The sequence below is a fragment of the Ovis aries genome, chromosome 8 (genome assembly GCF_016772045.2).
Source record: "Ovis aries strain OAR_USU_Benz2616 breed Rambouillet chromosome 8, ARS-UI_Ramb_v3.0, whole genome shotgun sequence".
In the NCBI taxonomy this organism is placed as follows: Eukaryota; Metazoa; Chordata; class Mammalia; order Artiodactyla; family Bovidae; genus Ovis; species Ovis aries.
This window is the reverse complement of record NC_056061.1, coordinates 21,688,481-21,702,038: the sequence shown is the minus strand read 5'-3', so window position 1 is coordinate 21,702,038 and position 13,558 is coordinate 21,688,481. Positions and strand designations below refer to the sequence as shown.

The 13,558-nt window shown below is 40.2% G+C and overlaps 1 protein-coding gene across 2 annotated transcripts in view; it reads left to right on the top strand.

The window, feature by feature from the left end:
* Nucleotides 1–13,558, top strand: part of NT5DC1 (5'-nucleotidase domain containing 1) — a 116,569-nt gene that overhangs the window by 98,888 nt on the left and 4,123 nt on the right. For both annotated transcript variants that reach the window (XM_012182548.4, XM_004011184.5), the window contains exons 8-11: nucleotides 2,155–2,252; nucleotides 3,738–3,856; nucleotides 4,899–5,051; nucleotides 8,046–8,214. In XM_012182548.4, the coding sequence (XP_012037938.2) occupies nucleotides 2,155–2,252; nucleotides 3,738–3,856; nucleotides 4,899–5,051; nucleotides 8,046–8,214 (539 nt within the window). The remainder of the gene's footprint in view (nucleotides 1–2,154; nucleotides 2,253–3,737; nucleotides 3,857–4,898; nucleotides 5,052–8,045; nucleotides 8,215–13,558) is intronic.

Below are 13,558 nucleotides of genomic sequence, written 5' to 3'. Positions count from 1 at the left end.
CTGAACTGAATACTTATTTATGGCATCCTTATGGGGAATATCCATGGTCAGATCTAGATTCTGAAATTGGCTATTAGATTTGCCCTAATGTTTCCTCAAATTTTATCAGACACTGTACTGAATTGCTGTGAGTATGAAGCAAAATTTACCCTCCAGACTGACCCCTTGCTGGCTGGTTTAGTTTCCTGATTCCCATGTTTTTCAGCACGTGCAGGTTCAGACTAACCTGTGGCACAGTGACAGTCTGTTGGTGTCTTTCTGCTTTCTTATTAATATTAAGGGATGGAATCCTTTGCAGTGAATTAAGGCTGCAGTCCCAGGTGCCTTGGGAAGTAAATGCCTTTTATAGAGACATTTGTGTCCTGGTACCGGGACCATGCTTCAGAGTAAACACTTGGGAGTATGTTTTTTCATTAGTATAGGTTACCAGAATTTTTCTTCATATCTGAATTCCTCTGTAGTACAGTTCTGCTGTTACAAAACTATTCTAAAGTGTTGAGTAAATATTATCTCGCCAATGTAATAGTGAGTCTGTCAGAAACAAGAATTATCTTCCCATTGCTGTCCCAAATAATCCTTCAGGTCAGTTCAGTCACTCAGTTGTGTCCAACTTTGCAACCCCATGAATTGCAGCACACCAGGCCTCCCTGTCCATCACCCCTCCCAGAGTTCACTCAAACTCACGTCCATTGAGTCCGTGATGCCATCCAGCCATCTCATCCTCCGTCGCCCCCTTCTCCTCCTGCCCCCAATCCCTCCCAGCATCAGACTCTTTTCCAGTGAGTCAGCTCTTCGCATGAGATGGCCAAAGTACTGGAGTTTCAGCTTTAGCATCAGTCCTTCCAGTGAACACCCAGGACTGATCTCCTTTCGTATGGACTGGTTGGATCTCCTTGCAGTCCAAGGGACTCTCAAGAGTCTTCTCCAACACCACAGATCAAAAGCGTCAATTCTTTGGTGCTCAGCTTTCTTCACAGTCCAACTCTCACATCCATACATGACTACTGGGAAAACCATAGCCTTGACTAGACGGATCTTTCTTGGCAAAGTAATGTCTCTGCTTTTGAATATGCTGTCTATGTTGGTCATAGCCCTCCTTGCAAGGAGTAAGCATCTTTTAATTTCATGGCTGCAATCACCATCTGCCATGATTTTGGAGCCCCAAAAAATAGTCTGACACTGTTTCCACTGTTTCCGCATCTATTTCCCATGAAGTGATGGGACCAGATGCCATGATCTTCGTTTTCTGAATGTTGAGCTTTAAGCCAACTTTTTCACTCTCTTCTTTCACTTTCATCAAGAGGCTTTTTAGTTCCTCTTCACTTTCTGCCTTAAGGGTGGTGTCATCTGCATATCTGAGGTTATTGAGATTTCTCCCGGCAATCTTGATTCCAGCTTGTGCTTCTTCCAGCCCAGCGTTTCTCATGATGTACTCTGCATAGAAGTTAAATAAGCAGAGTGACACTATACAGCCTTGATGTACTCCTTTTCCTGTTTGGAACCAATCTGTTGTTCCATGTCCAGTTCTAACTGTTGCTTCCTGACCTGCATATAGGTTTCTCAAGAAGCAGGTCAGGTGCTCTGGTATTCCCATCTCTTTCAGAATTTTCCACAGTTTATTGTGATCCACACAGTTAAAGGCTTTGGCATAGTATAGTATTAAATACAGACTAAAAAAACATTTTTATTATTATCTAAAAATAACCATATTATAAGACTACCCTGATTTTTTAACACTCTCTGAAAGATGTCTCCTGACTCAATACATTGCTGGCTTTCTGTAAGACCCATGAGATACACAAAATTATTAATAACTCGATGCTAATAAATTCAAACAAATTTCAGGCCCTAAATTTGAAAACATAGTGTGTGAATACATAGATGTTAGAACTGTTGAGTTTATAACTGTTGCCATAGTGAGAAAGTCAGCTTGGAGTTAATGAGTTAATGTGCTTTTTTCCCCTTATGTGTATGCTTCAGGGTGGCGTCTGGATAATTAGTGCTCGACCGCCTTCTATCCCCTTTCTTATTTTTTTCTTAATCAAAAAATAAGAAATGATGCTCTGGTCAAATAGGCAAAGATTAAGTTCTGTTTTTTATGGACCTTTTCTAATTCCTTAAAATAAACTTATGAAAAATGTCACTGCTTTTTAGGAATGATTTTGAAGATCTTTTTGACATTGTGATTACAAATGCATTGAAGCCTGGCTTCTTCTCTCATTTACCAAGTCAGAGGCCTTTCCGGACACTTGGTGAGTTCACAGTTTGTGTCTTTCCTCTCCTGTTTAAAATTTATTCATTCACTTAATAAATAACCTGTTGGCTGACAGCCATGTGCAAAATTTCATGTTAGAAGCAATGAAGGGAATTAAAGAGATAAGTGTCCTTCCCCCTCATGAGGTTACAAACACATAAGGTGGTGAATGCGTGGGATGGACTTACAGGCCATGTTGCCTGTCAAGGTGGCAGTGACTGCCTGGGGACACAGAGTAAACTGGGAGGCCACCTTAGAGTGCCCACAGGAAGGCAGTTGCAAGGGACTGATGTCAGCCGTTGTCAGGAGACACAAAAAGGGAGGGTGGTGCTTCCCATAGAGCACGAGAAGAAATGTGTAAGTATTGCATTTGGGTTTATGAAGATGGTGCTTGAAACTTCCTTGAGTTTGTTCCCTTGGATTGTATACTTCTGCTTCAGCTCTGATGCTTTCATATGCCACCTTGGCTGTCTGCTGCTGGAGTTAATAGTTTTCTCAGTGCCACAGCTTCCCAGTTACGAAGGTTCTAAGCCCTCCACATTGCCCTGCATGGGTAGGACCCAACAGAGCAGCTTCCAGTCTGGGGGCTGGAAACAGGGAAGGGGAGGGGTATATTTGTGTAAAGTGAGTTTTTTGTTTTGGTTTTCATATAAAGAAGAAATTTTCTCTTTTTTGTTAACAATTGAATCCCAGTATCTGAGAAATCATGATTCTATAGGTTTATATTTTTTTATTAAGCAATAGAAAGCTTCCCTTCCCAATGGTTCCTACACAGGGGGCCTCTACATATCAAATGTAGGTTTGCTTTCAAAAATAAATGTGTACGTTAATCATTTTCCAGTTGCCATCAAACCCACATTATTTACGTGGCAAGACATTCTGTACTAAGTAAAGATAGACAGACATGAGAAATAATTGATTTTCACCATGTTTCTCCAGGAATATGATGAGTCTTCGTAGACTCTTAATGTTAGGCTAAACATGGCTCATTTTTGACCTATTCTTTAGAGAATAGTAGGGTTTTCATTTGATTGTATAAAAGAATTAAAAAATGGCTGCTGAAATGTCAGCCAAATAGGCCTGAATATCTTTTGACTTTTAGCTGTGATGTGGCTTTAATTATCTGTAATTGTGATTTTAGAATTTTTTGTTCAAAATGACTGAGGTTGTGTAGAAATTCATCTTACATTATTATATGTTGGACTATTTCATTACCACCGGTAATGGGAGAGGCTGTGCCTTTGTGAGGGCTGAGGGTAAATGGGATATCTCTGTACCTTCCTCTCTGTTTTGTGCGAAGTTAAAACTGCTCTGAATTTTTTATGTCAGCGAAGTGCTCATGATGTATAGGTGATCGCTGAATGGTAGCTGCCGTCCCCACGTGGTTCCTTCTTATACATGTCCTTCAGCCACGCAAACCGTGGTCTGTCCAGCTGAGTGCTATCACTTGATGAAAACGTATGATTGTTACCTGTGTTCTCAGAGAATGACGAGGAGCGGGAGGCGCTGCCATCTCTGGATAAACCTGGCTGGTACTCCCAAGGGAATGCTGTCCACCTTTATGAACTTCTGAAGAAAATGACTGGCAAACCTGAACCCAAGGTATTTTCTCATTGAGGTGGAGTCTTTGTGGCCCACTTGGAGAGAGAAACCTTTGTCAACTAAAACCGTAACTCTAAATGCATTCCTCAAAACTATCTGCCAACCTCCTTGCCTACCTCTTCTGCTTAAATAAGTCTTTCCTTTGATGTACATTTTTATCTCTAAGAAAGAAAAGCAAATATTCCAAGCAGGAACACAGACCTAGAATAATGTGTGGATTACCTGAGGAATGTTATCCTGCTAACTGCCCATCAAGGACCTTTTTATATGTGAAACCAGCAATAACTGATTATATTACAGACTAAAGACACATTAGCTTTTAACATCCTGTCATACTGTTGATGTTGGACAGTGGTATATTTTTAATAGCAGGACACTTCCTTCTAAAAAATGTTTGCCACGAGCCCCATGAGAAGGATGGGTCAGTCCATCACTGAGCCCTGATCCACTGGGTCACACACCGTCACAGCCCCCTGGGGCCTCTGACTTGGAGGTTCTAGCTCATATGCTTTCAACCTAGTTTCCTCGTCTGTAGGCTTTGCCTCAGAATACCTGGGGAGGCTCCTGGAGTCCACCTGCCTCACCCCACCCACTCTCAGAGACTCTGTTGCAGCAGGTGTGAGTGGGGCCTGTAAACTTTGGTATATTGGTTCTGTTGTGAGTGTTCTTGCTAGTCTAATCCTCTATAACAGGCCATCTCCAGTATGTCACCAGCTCTTCAGTTCCAGGGGCAGGTTTAACTGTAACCATTTGGGCTCTTTCATTTTCATTTCAGAAATTTGAATTAAGTTCACTTATCTTCTGCTCTTCTTCTGCATGCAAATGAATTGTGTCATTTCTTAAACCTGACACCCTGTGAATCAAATGGAACAAGTCAGTGGTCACTTGTGAAGTTACCCAAGGAAATATAAGATGCTTATGCAGCTTTTACATGACTTGTTCTGATAGCTGTTAAGGAATTTTCTTGTGCCTTTTGTAAAATGACCACCACTCCCCTTCACAATCCTCATGTCTCAGCCAAAATTTGCTGTCTGACTTATAGGTTGTTTACTTTGGTGACAGCATGCATTCAGATATTTTCCCAGCCTGTCATTATAGTAATTGGGAGACAGTCCTTATCCTCGAAGAGCTCCGAGGGGACAAAGATGGGAAGCCTGAGGAATCAGAACCTGAAGAGAAAAAAGGAAAATATGAGGTAAGAGTCTCCTTTAGTTTTCTCCTTGGAAGAAAGACCTTTATGTTTGTCATATCTTAGAAAGTGCTTGCTTCTGCCATGAGCAATGAAGTCCGTTGGCACTTAACTGTGGTATTCATGCCCTCTCAACTCTGCAGTTGATCCTGTGGGTAGCTTTTAAATGATGCCGAGATAAAGCCGTTGACCACCTGTCTGTCTTCTGGGCTCCCTGCTTTCATTCAGCGCTGTGGCACCACAGCTGTGCTCTGGCTGATGGCGAGGCAGCCAGATCCTGACGCGCTGTAGTTACACTCTGTCTCTCTGGCTTAGCCATGAAAGCCCTCGTGCTCTCTTTCCATGGGTCTAACTTCCACAATTGGTAGCTCCCTTAAACTTACTCCCGAGCCACCCCCAGTGAACTTGGAGGAAAGAAAAGTAAAGTATGTCACCAGTCTAGAAAGGGAAAGTAGTATGTAGAAGCAAAAATAAGCAGAAAAAAGAGAAAGATCAGAAACTAAAATGCACTATGCATTCTTCTAAATTCATTCCAGTGGAAGAATCTAAAAAGTCAAAAACCAAAGAGCAAATCAAAAAATAATAGAAACTATCAAGCCATGGAGGAACATGGAGGAACCTAAAGTGCATGTTACGGGGAAAGAAAGGGAAGGAAGCTAGTCTGAAAGGCTCCATTCTGTACGCCGCTGTATGACATTCTGGAAAAGACAGACGTGTAGGGACAGGGAAGAGACTGGTGAATGCCCCAGGGCTCAGAGGGGAAGGGGATGAATAAATGGAGCACGGTTGTAACAAACATAATACAGTAATTAATACAAAATGTTAATAAGAGGAGAGATCGTGTTAGGGGTGGACCAGAGGCAACATCGGAGAAGGCAGTGGCACCCCACTCCGGGACTCTTGCCTGGAAAATCCTATGGACGGAGGAGCCTGGTAGGCTGCAGTCCATCGGGTTGCTAAGAATCGGACACGACTGAGCAACTTCACTTTCACTTTTCACTTTCCTGCATTGGAGAAGGAAATGGCAACCCACTCCAGTGTTCTTGCCTTGAGAATCCCAGGGACGGGGGAGCCTGGTGGGCTGCCGTCTCTGGGGTTGCACAGAGTCGGACACGACTGAAGCGACTTAGCAGCAGCAGCAGCAGCAGCAGCAGAGGCAACATATTTAAGAAGTCTCCATACTATCTGCCCTACTTATCTGTAAACCTAAAAGTGTTCTAAGGAACAAAGACTACTATGTGAGAATAAAGGAGTCAGGTTCTACAAGGTTTCTGTTGAGTAACATTTAGTCTTCAGTGTGACACTGGATACTCTGTGAACTGCATAGCTCTGTGGACTGAGTTAAGAGTTTTAAGATAACCTTCCAGGAGGTAGACCCTCTAACTTGAGGGATTGTGGAGGAAGTTGCCCTCAAAGAGAAATAAGGAAATTTGGTTTCTTTACAATGAGTTGAGAATGCACAGACAATGAAAAGAAAGTGAAGACACGGTGGGAATATTTCCTTCAGCATTATGTAAACAGTAGCTCCATCTTCTCCCATAGACCCCTTTCCTTGCTAATTCATTACAAACACAACATTACATAATGGGCTTTCTGGGCTCTCTTTTATAAGAACACTAACCCCATTCATGAGAGCTTCACCTTCGTGACCTAAGTACCTCTTCAAGGCCTCACCTCATAATTACATCATCTTGGGGATTAGAGTTTCAACATACAAATTTTGGAAGGACATGAACATTTAGACAGTAACAGCATCCGTAATACATTGAACCAGAAAGGGTAAACAAGTCTGCTTTCCTCTTCTCAGAGAAATAACATGCAGCCCAGATTGCCACTCAGTGTTGGCAGAACCATTATCTACATATAGTCTGTGTGGTGTGAGTCATCTCTCCTTAGACTCATTAGACAAAGACAATGAACCAAATAAAGAAGTTACACTATAAGCTTCTCTTTACACCTTGAGAAATTATATTTAAATGTACCTTAAATGCATACACAGTAGCACAGATATTTGTATTCCATACTGCTTTTAGTATGTTTGGTGAAATCCAAATAGATTCTTGCTAAGGGATTTCTAAACACCATCTAAACAGCATCATCTGAAAAACATGTATTTTCATCTTGCTTCACAAATTGAGTTCCAGCAGAAAGAATCATGAGTCTAAAGGCATATTTGGGACTCTCTGATGCTCTAAAACAAAACTTTCATCCAGAAAGGATGACAGATTTTATAATTCAAATTATATGGGTGTGATGGGATTTTTTTATTCTTAATTTTATACTACACCTATAAAACACTGAGAAGTATTTCCTGAATGAATCTTTTATTTAGTCTACATTTTTTCTGTGCCTGCTATGTCCTAGGCACTAGGCCCTAGCAATACACTAATACATGAGATAGTTCTTAACCTTATATAGTTCATAATCTGTCCAGGGCAAAAAGTAAATAGTATGATAATTGCAAGATGGTTTGAAAAGTACTGTATTAGGAATAAACTCAAGAGTGTGAGAAAATGGAGGAGGAGACCTAATCTCACCTAAGTTTGGAAAGTCAAGGGAAACATCCTAGGTGGCATCCACACCAGGTCCCAAAAGGCTGAGAAAGGCGTTCCCAGGCAAAGCCAGAAGAGTACTTCAAAGGAGTACTTTGGTGTTTAGTTGTGTCTGACTGTTATGCAACCCCATGGACTGTAGTCCGCCAGGCTTCTGTTCGTGGGATTTCCCAGGTGAGAGTACTGGAGTGGGTTGCCATTTCCTTCTTTAGGGGATCTTCCTGACCTGGGGATCGAACCTGTGTCTCCTGCATTGGCAGCTGGACTCTTCACTGCTGAGCCACTGGGGAAGCGCTTGAAGGACTACTGAGCTTTGTTTTACTTTTTATATGGTCTGGCTGAACAACTGAAATTTCGGCAGAGTTTTTCTATTTTGATTTACTTAGTTGTGGGGAAAATGAGGTTGAATGCTAGTTAATCAGTTTCATTATTCTGTTTCTTGTTTCAGGGATCAAAGGCAAAGCCTCTAAATACATCATCTAAAAAATGGGGCTCCTTTTTTATTGATTCAGTTTCCGGACTGGGAAATAGAGAAGATTCCTTGGTTTATACATGGTCTTGTAAGCGAATCAGTGCTTACAGCACTATTGCAATTCCAAGTATTGAAGCAATAGCAGGTAAGAGGGAAAATACTTAAGTAGCTTTACCTGTTACTGTGGACTGAGGAAGAGTTTTAAAATTGAAAAAAGACACATGTATCCCAGTGTTCACTGCAGCACTGTTTACAATAGCTAGAACATGGAAGCAACCTAGATGTCCATTGACAGATGAATGGATAAAGAAGTTGTGGTACATATACACAAAGGAATATTATTCAGCCATAAAGAAACACATTTGAGTCAGTTCTAATGACGTAGATGAACCTAGAACCTATTACACAGAGTGAAGTTGTTTCATTTGCTGTTATTTTTTCCCATTCCACGGGTTGTCTTTTCCCCTTGCTTACAGTTTCCTTTGCTGTGCAAAAGCTTTTAAGTTTAATCAGGTCCCACTTGTTTACTTTTGTTTTTATTTCCATTACTCTAGGAGGTGAGTCATAGAGAATCTTGCTTTGATTTATGTCATCAAGTGTTCTGCCTGTGTTTTTCCTCTAAGAAGTTTTTAGTTTCTGGTCTTACATTTATGTCTTTAATCCATTTTGAGTTTATCTTTGTGTATGGTGTTAGGAAGTATTCTAATTTCATTCTTTCACATGTAGCTGTCCAGTTTTCCCAGCACCATTTATTGAAGAGGCTGTCTTTGCCCCCTCTTATAGTCTTGCCTCCTTTGTCAAAAATAAGGTACCCATAGGTGCATGGATTTATTTCTGGGCTTTCTATCTTGTACCATTGGTCTATATTTCTGTTTTTGTGCCAGTAACATACTGTCCTGATGACTGTAGCTTTGTAGTATAATCTGAAGTCAGGAAGAGTGATTCCTCCAGCTCCATTCTTCTTTTTCAAGATGACTTTGGCTATTCAAGAGTCTTTTGTGTTTCCATATGAATTGTGAAATTTTTTGTTCTAGGTCTGTGAAAAAATGCCATTGGCAAAAATGCTATTGGCAATTTGATAGGCATTGCATTGAATCTGTAGATTGCATTTGGTAGTATAGTCATTTTCACAATATTGATTCTTCCTCCCCAGGAACATGGAATATCTCTCCATCTGTTTATGTCGTCTTTGAATTCTTTCATTAGTGTCTTATAATTTTCTGTGTACAATTCTTTTGTCTCCCTAGGTAAGTTTATTCCTAGATATTTGATTCTTTTTGTAGCAATGGTGGATGGGATTGATTCCTTAATTTCTCTTTGATTTTTTTCATTGTTAGTATATAGAAAGGCAAGTGATTTCTGTGTATTGATTTTGTATTCTGCAGCTTTGCTAAATTCACTGATTAGCTCTAGTAATTTTCTGATACTATCTTTAGGGTTTTCCATGTATAGTATCATGTCATCTGCAAACAGTGAAATTTTTTTCTTTAAAAGAAGAAAATTTTCCCATGACATTTGTAGGTTTCTCTTGGATAACATATAGATATGGCAGCTGAGGTAATTAGGACTTGCCTGTCTGCTGGAACCAACTGCAAATGCTGCACTTTTTTTTTTTTTTAATCAGCCTGGAGTCACAGGATAAAGCTAGGGGAAACTTACAAGGACAGGATGCTAAGGAGGCCCAGTTGGGCAACGCTGGCTTTGGGGCCTGCTTTTCCTCCTCTTTGCTAACTGAAGAGAAGGCACCCAAAGAAGTGAGTGGCTTTTTTCGTAGTTTCATGAATGTACAGGGGTAGAAAGTGGAGGGGGGCGGGGTAAGACCTGCCAAAGGAGGGATAGACCTGGTGGACTCTCTCAATCCGTCTTGAGACCCTGAAGGATGAATTAGAAGTAGGCATTCACAGGAATTGAAGCTCAGCTTTTTATATATATATTTTATTTAAACCTTTTTTGGTTATGGTTTAACCATCCAATACATCTGTCCTTGTTCTTCTTTTTCTTGCCATTTGTGGGATTTTCCTTCTCTGATCTCTTTCTCCTTCTCTTTTCAAGGAGAACTTTAAATCCTTTTCTTCCTGGTCATACAGGACAACTTAGCAGGTGATTCCTATTTCTTGAGCATGCATCTACACCCTGTGGGTTATTCTTACCTTTGACTAATAATGGTTAATTCAGATACTTACTTTAGGACCAATACAATGCTTTCTTTAATAGAGATTTTGGTGACTGAGATCTTCTTTCATCTCATTACCTTTTTATGTACTCTTTGAAGCTCAACTTTAAATCATTCTTCTTTTGAGGCAGATAAAAGTCTTTGAGGACTCAAATTTTTTTTTTTTAATTTATATAGTGTTCAGCACATAATGAAAAAAGAGCCAGGTGTGCGAGGATATAAGACTACACTAACAGAAGTAACCAACTTCAAGGATAGAAAAGAAAGGAATGAGAAATTTGGTAGATAGATAAAAACTTGGGAAAATGAAAATTCTTATTAAAAAGTCAAAAGTAAGAACTGAATGGATGGATTTAACAGAAGAGTAGCCACAGGGAAAGTGCACTGGTATCCTGGAAAATCAGCCAAAAAATACCCACAGTAAATCCTGAAGAGGAAAAAGCATGGGAGATACAAGCAGAGGGACTATGAGACACAGGAGATAGAAACTGTTAAAGACCAAATAATTAAGAAATACTAAAAGCAGTCAGAGAATAAAGACATTGATTTCAAAGGAGTACTTCAACAAAAGAGTGAGAAACAAAAGCCAAAAGACCATAGAGTGATATCTTTAAATTACTGGCAGAAAATGGTTGTCACCCTTGATAGAATTCTGTACCCAGTAAAAATATCATTAAATGATAAAAAAGAAAAGTATGTATAGACAGAAATGGAGCTTCTCTGGGGGCTTAGATGGTAAAGTGTCTGCCCGCAATGCGGGAGACCCGGGTTCGATCCCTGGGTCGGGAAGATCCCGTGGAGAAGGAAATGGCAAACCACTCCAGTACTCTTGCCTGGAAAATCCCATGGATGGAGGAGCTGGTAGGCTACAGTCCATGGGGTTGCAAGAGTCAGACACTATTGAGCAACTTCACTTTCAGACAGAAATGGAGGAAGTGTATCTCCAGAAGACCTGCACTATGGAAGACACTAAAGGGTATTGTTGCTCATGCAAAAGTAAAAATGATCCCTATTGGAAGACTAGAAACACAAGAATAAATGAATATACAGCAACAAAAGGATATGTGAATAAATTAGAACTGTAAATATGTGAATATTTACAGTTGGAAACAATTTGTTTTCATCCTATGAGGTTTGAATAAGGAAAGAAGTTTAAGACCTGACACCAGGGGCATATAAATCTCATTAGAGTGGCTGGAGTTAAAGTGTTCTAACATATAAGGCAAAGGATGAGAGTTGTCAAACCACAAATGCATATCATAATCTCTAATAAGATATTAGATGCAGAAAGTTTGAATATCAAAAGATGAAAAGAGAGTACCATGTTTATTGTCATTCATTCACTAAGATGTGTCTGACTCTTTGCGACCTCATAGACTGCAGCATGCCAGACTTCCCTCTCTTGCACTATTTCCTGGAGTTTGCTCAGATTCGTGTCCACCGAGTGGGTGTTGCTATCTAACCATCTCTTCCTCTGCCGCCCCCTTCTCCAGTACCATGTTAATGGTAAAGGGAGGGACCGGCCCAGAATTACACTGTCATTTTCAGTTTTTATATTTCACTTTCTTTCCTGCAGAGGGACTCAAATTTATAGTGAGAGTAGGATTTTGTGATAATGGAAGTCAATGAACTATTCTAAAGTACTTGAATTATTCTAAAAGCTGTTCAGTGGGATATGGTTGTGAAAGAGTGAGACTCAAAGAAAAGTGACTCTCCATTCTAGGATTTAAATATTTCTCCAAAAAAAATGGGAAAATAATCCCGTCTTCTAGGGTAATCACTTCTCCTTCAAGAAGCAATAACAACATCAGTGTGTCTCTCATTTTCATTTTCCCAAAGTTTTCTTCCTCAGCACCATGAAAAAGAACTTGGCAGAGCCTTTGTCTTCTAACTTTTTTGAGGAGAAAATACTTAGTTGGACTCATCAGTAGTCAAACAAAACTAAAGTAGATTTTTTTTGTGGAGAAAGAATGAGAGTTGGTATATTATATTCAGTATTGATTTTGATGCCTAAGACATTTCCTCAAAAAGCAAAGTATTCATTTCTCTTTAACTTAGCACTCAATGCTTATGATCACATTCTCATAAGGAAATCCTCTCACAGAACTTGAAATTATTTCAGTAACATATTCAGTAAATTTGGATAGTTCTGTGTAATCTGCCTCCAAATTTAAAAAAAAATGGCTGAAAGAAAAACAGTATGATGGTCATGGCTTTTATAATCTTTATATAAATGTTATCCTGGCAATATCTTAAAGAAAAGAAAAGTCGCAAGAGTTGTATTTCTGTCTGTTTTACACTGAACTTAACTGTTTAAGCATATTCATTTTGGTTCAGTTCATGTAATTGTTAGATAATGTGGTTGATAATGTACTCAGTGTACAGTTATAATAGAAGATTACTGTGGTAAACAAGAATTTGGTTGTCTATCATTCTTTTTTATTCCAAACAGCACCCAACAGTGATTTTTCTAAGACAGATGCAAATATCTCCCTCTTGGTGAATCCCCAATCTGGACATCCTTTTCTTTAACAGCATAGTCATCTGACCTCAGTTTGGCTATTCCACACCCAGGTTCTTAACCTTAGTAGACTTTCTGCTTCCTGTGCTACCTGGTAGACAGAATAAAATTTCTGTTTTAAAGGAGCTAGGGAATGAAAAACCTGATACTCACCATTGTCACTTGAAATATTCCTGAATTCATGTAATGTTTCTTTGCATGCTTAGTCATGTCCGATTCTTTGCGACCCCATGATTGTAGCCCACCAGGCTTCTCCATCCATGGAATTCTCCAGGCAAAAATACTGGAGTGGGTAGCCATTGCCTCCTCCAGGGGATCTTCCTGACCCAGGGATCGAACCAAGGTCTCTTGCATTGCAGGCGAATTCTTTGCCATCTGAGTCACCAGGGAAAGTTTCTTTATTCATCCATATTCTGTTAGATGTGATTCTCTCATTGACATTTAAATGCTTCAGTCAGTTCAGTCGCTTAGTCATGTCTGACTTTTTGTGACCCCATGAACCACAGCACGCCAGGCCTCCCTATGTATCACCAACTCCCAGAGTCCACCCAAACCCATGTCCATCAAGTCGGTGATGCCATCCAACCATCTCATCCTCTATCGTCCCCTTCTCTCCTGCCCTCAGTCCCTCCCAGCATCAGGGTCTTTTCAAATAAGTCAGCTCTTCGCATCAGGTGGCGGCCAAAGTATTGGAGTTTCAGCTTCAACATCAATCCTTCCAGTGAAAACCCAGGACTGATCTCCTTTAGGATGGACTGGTTGGATCTCCTTGCAGTCCAAGGGACTCTCAAGAGT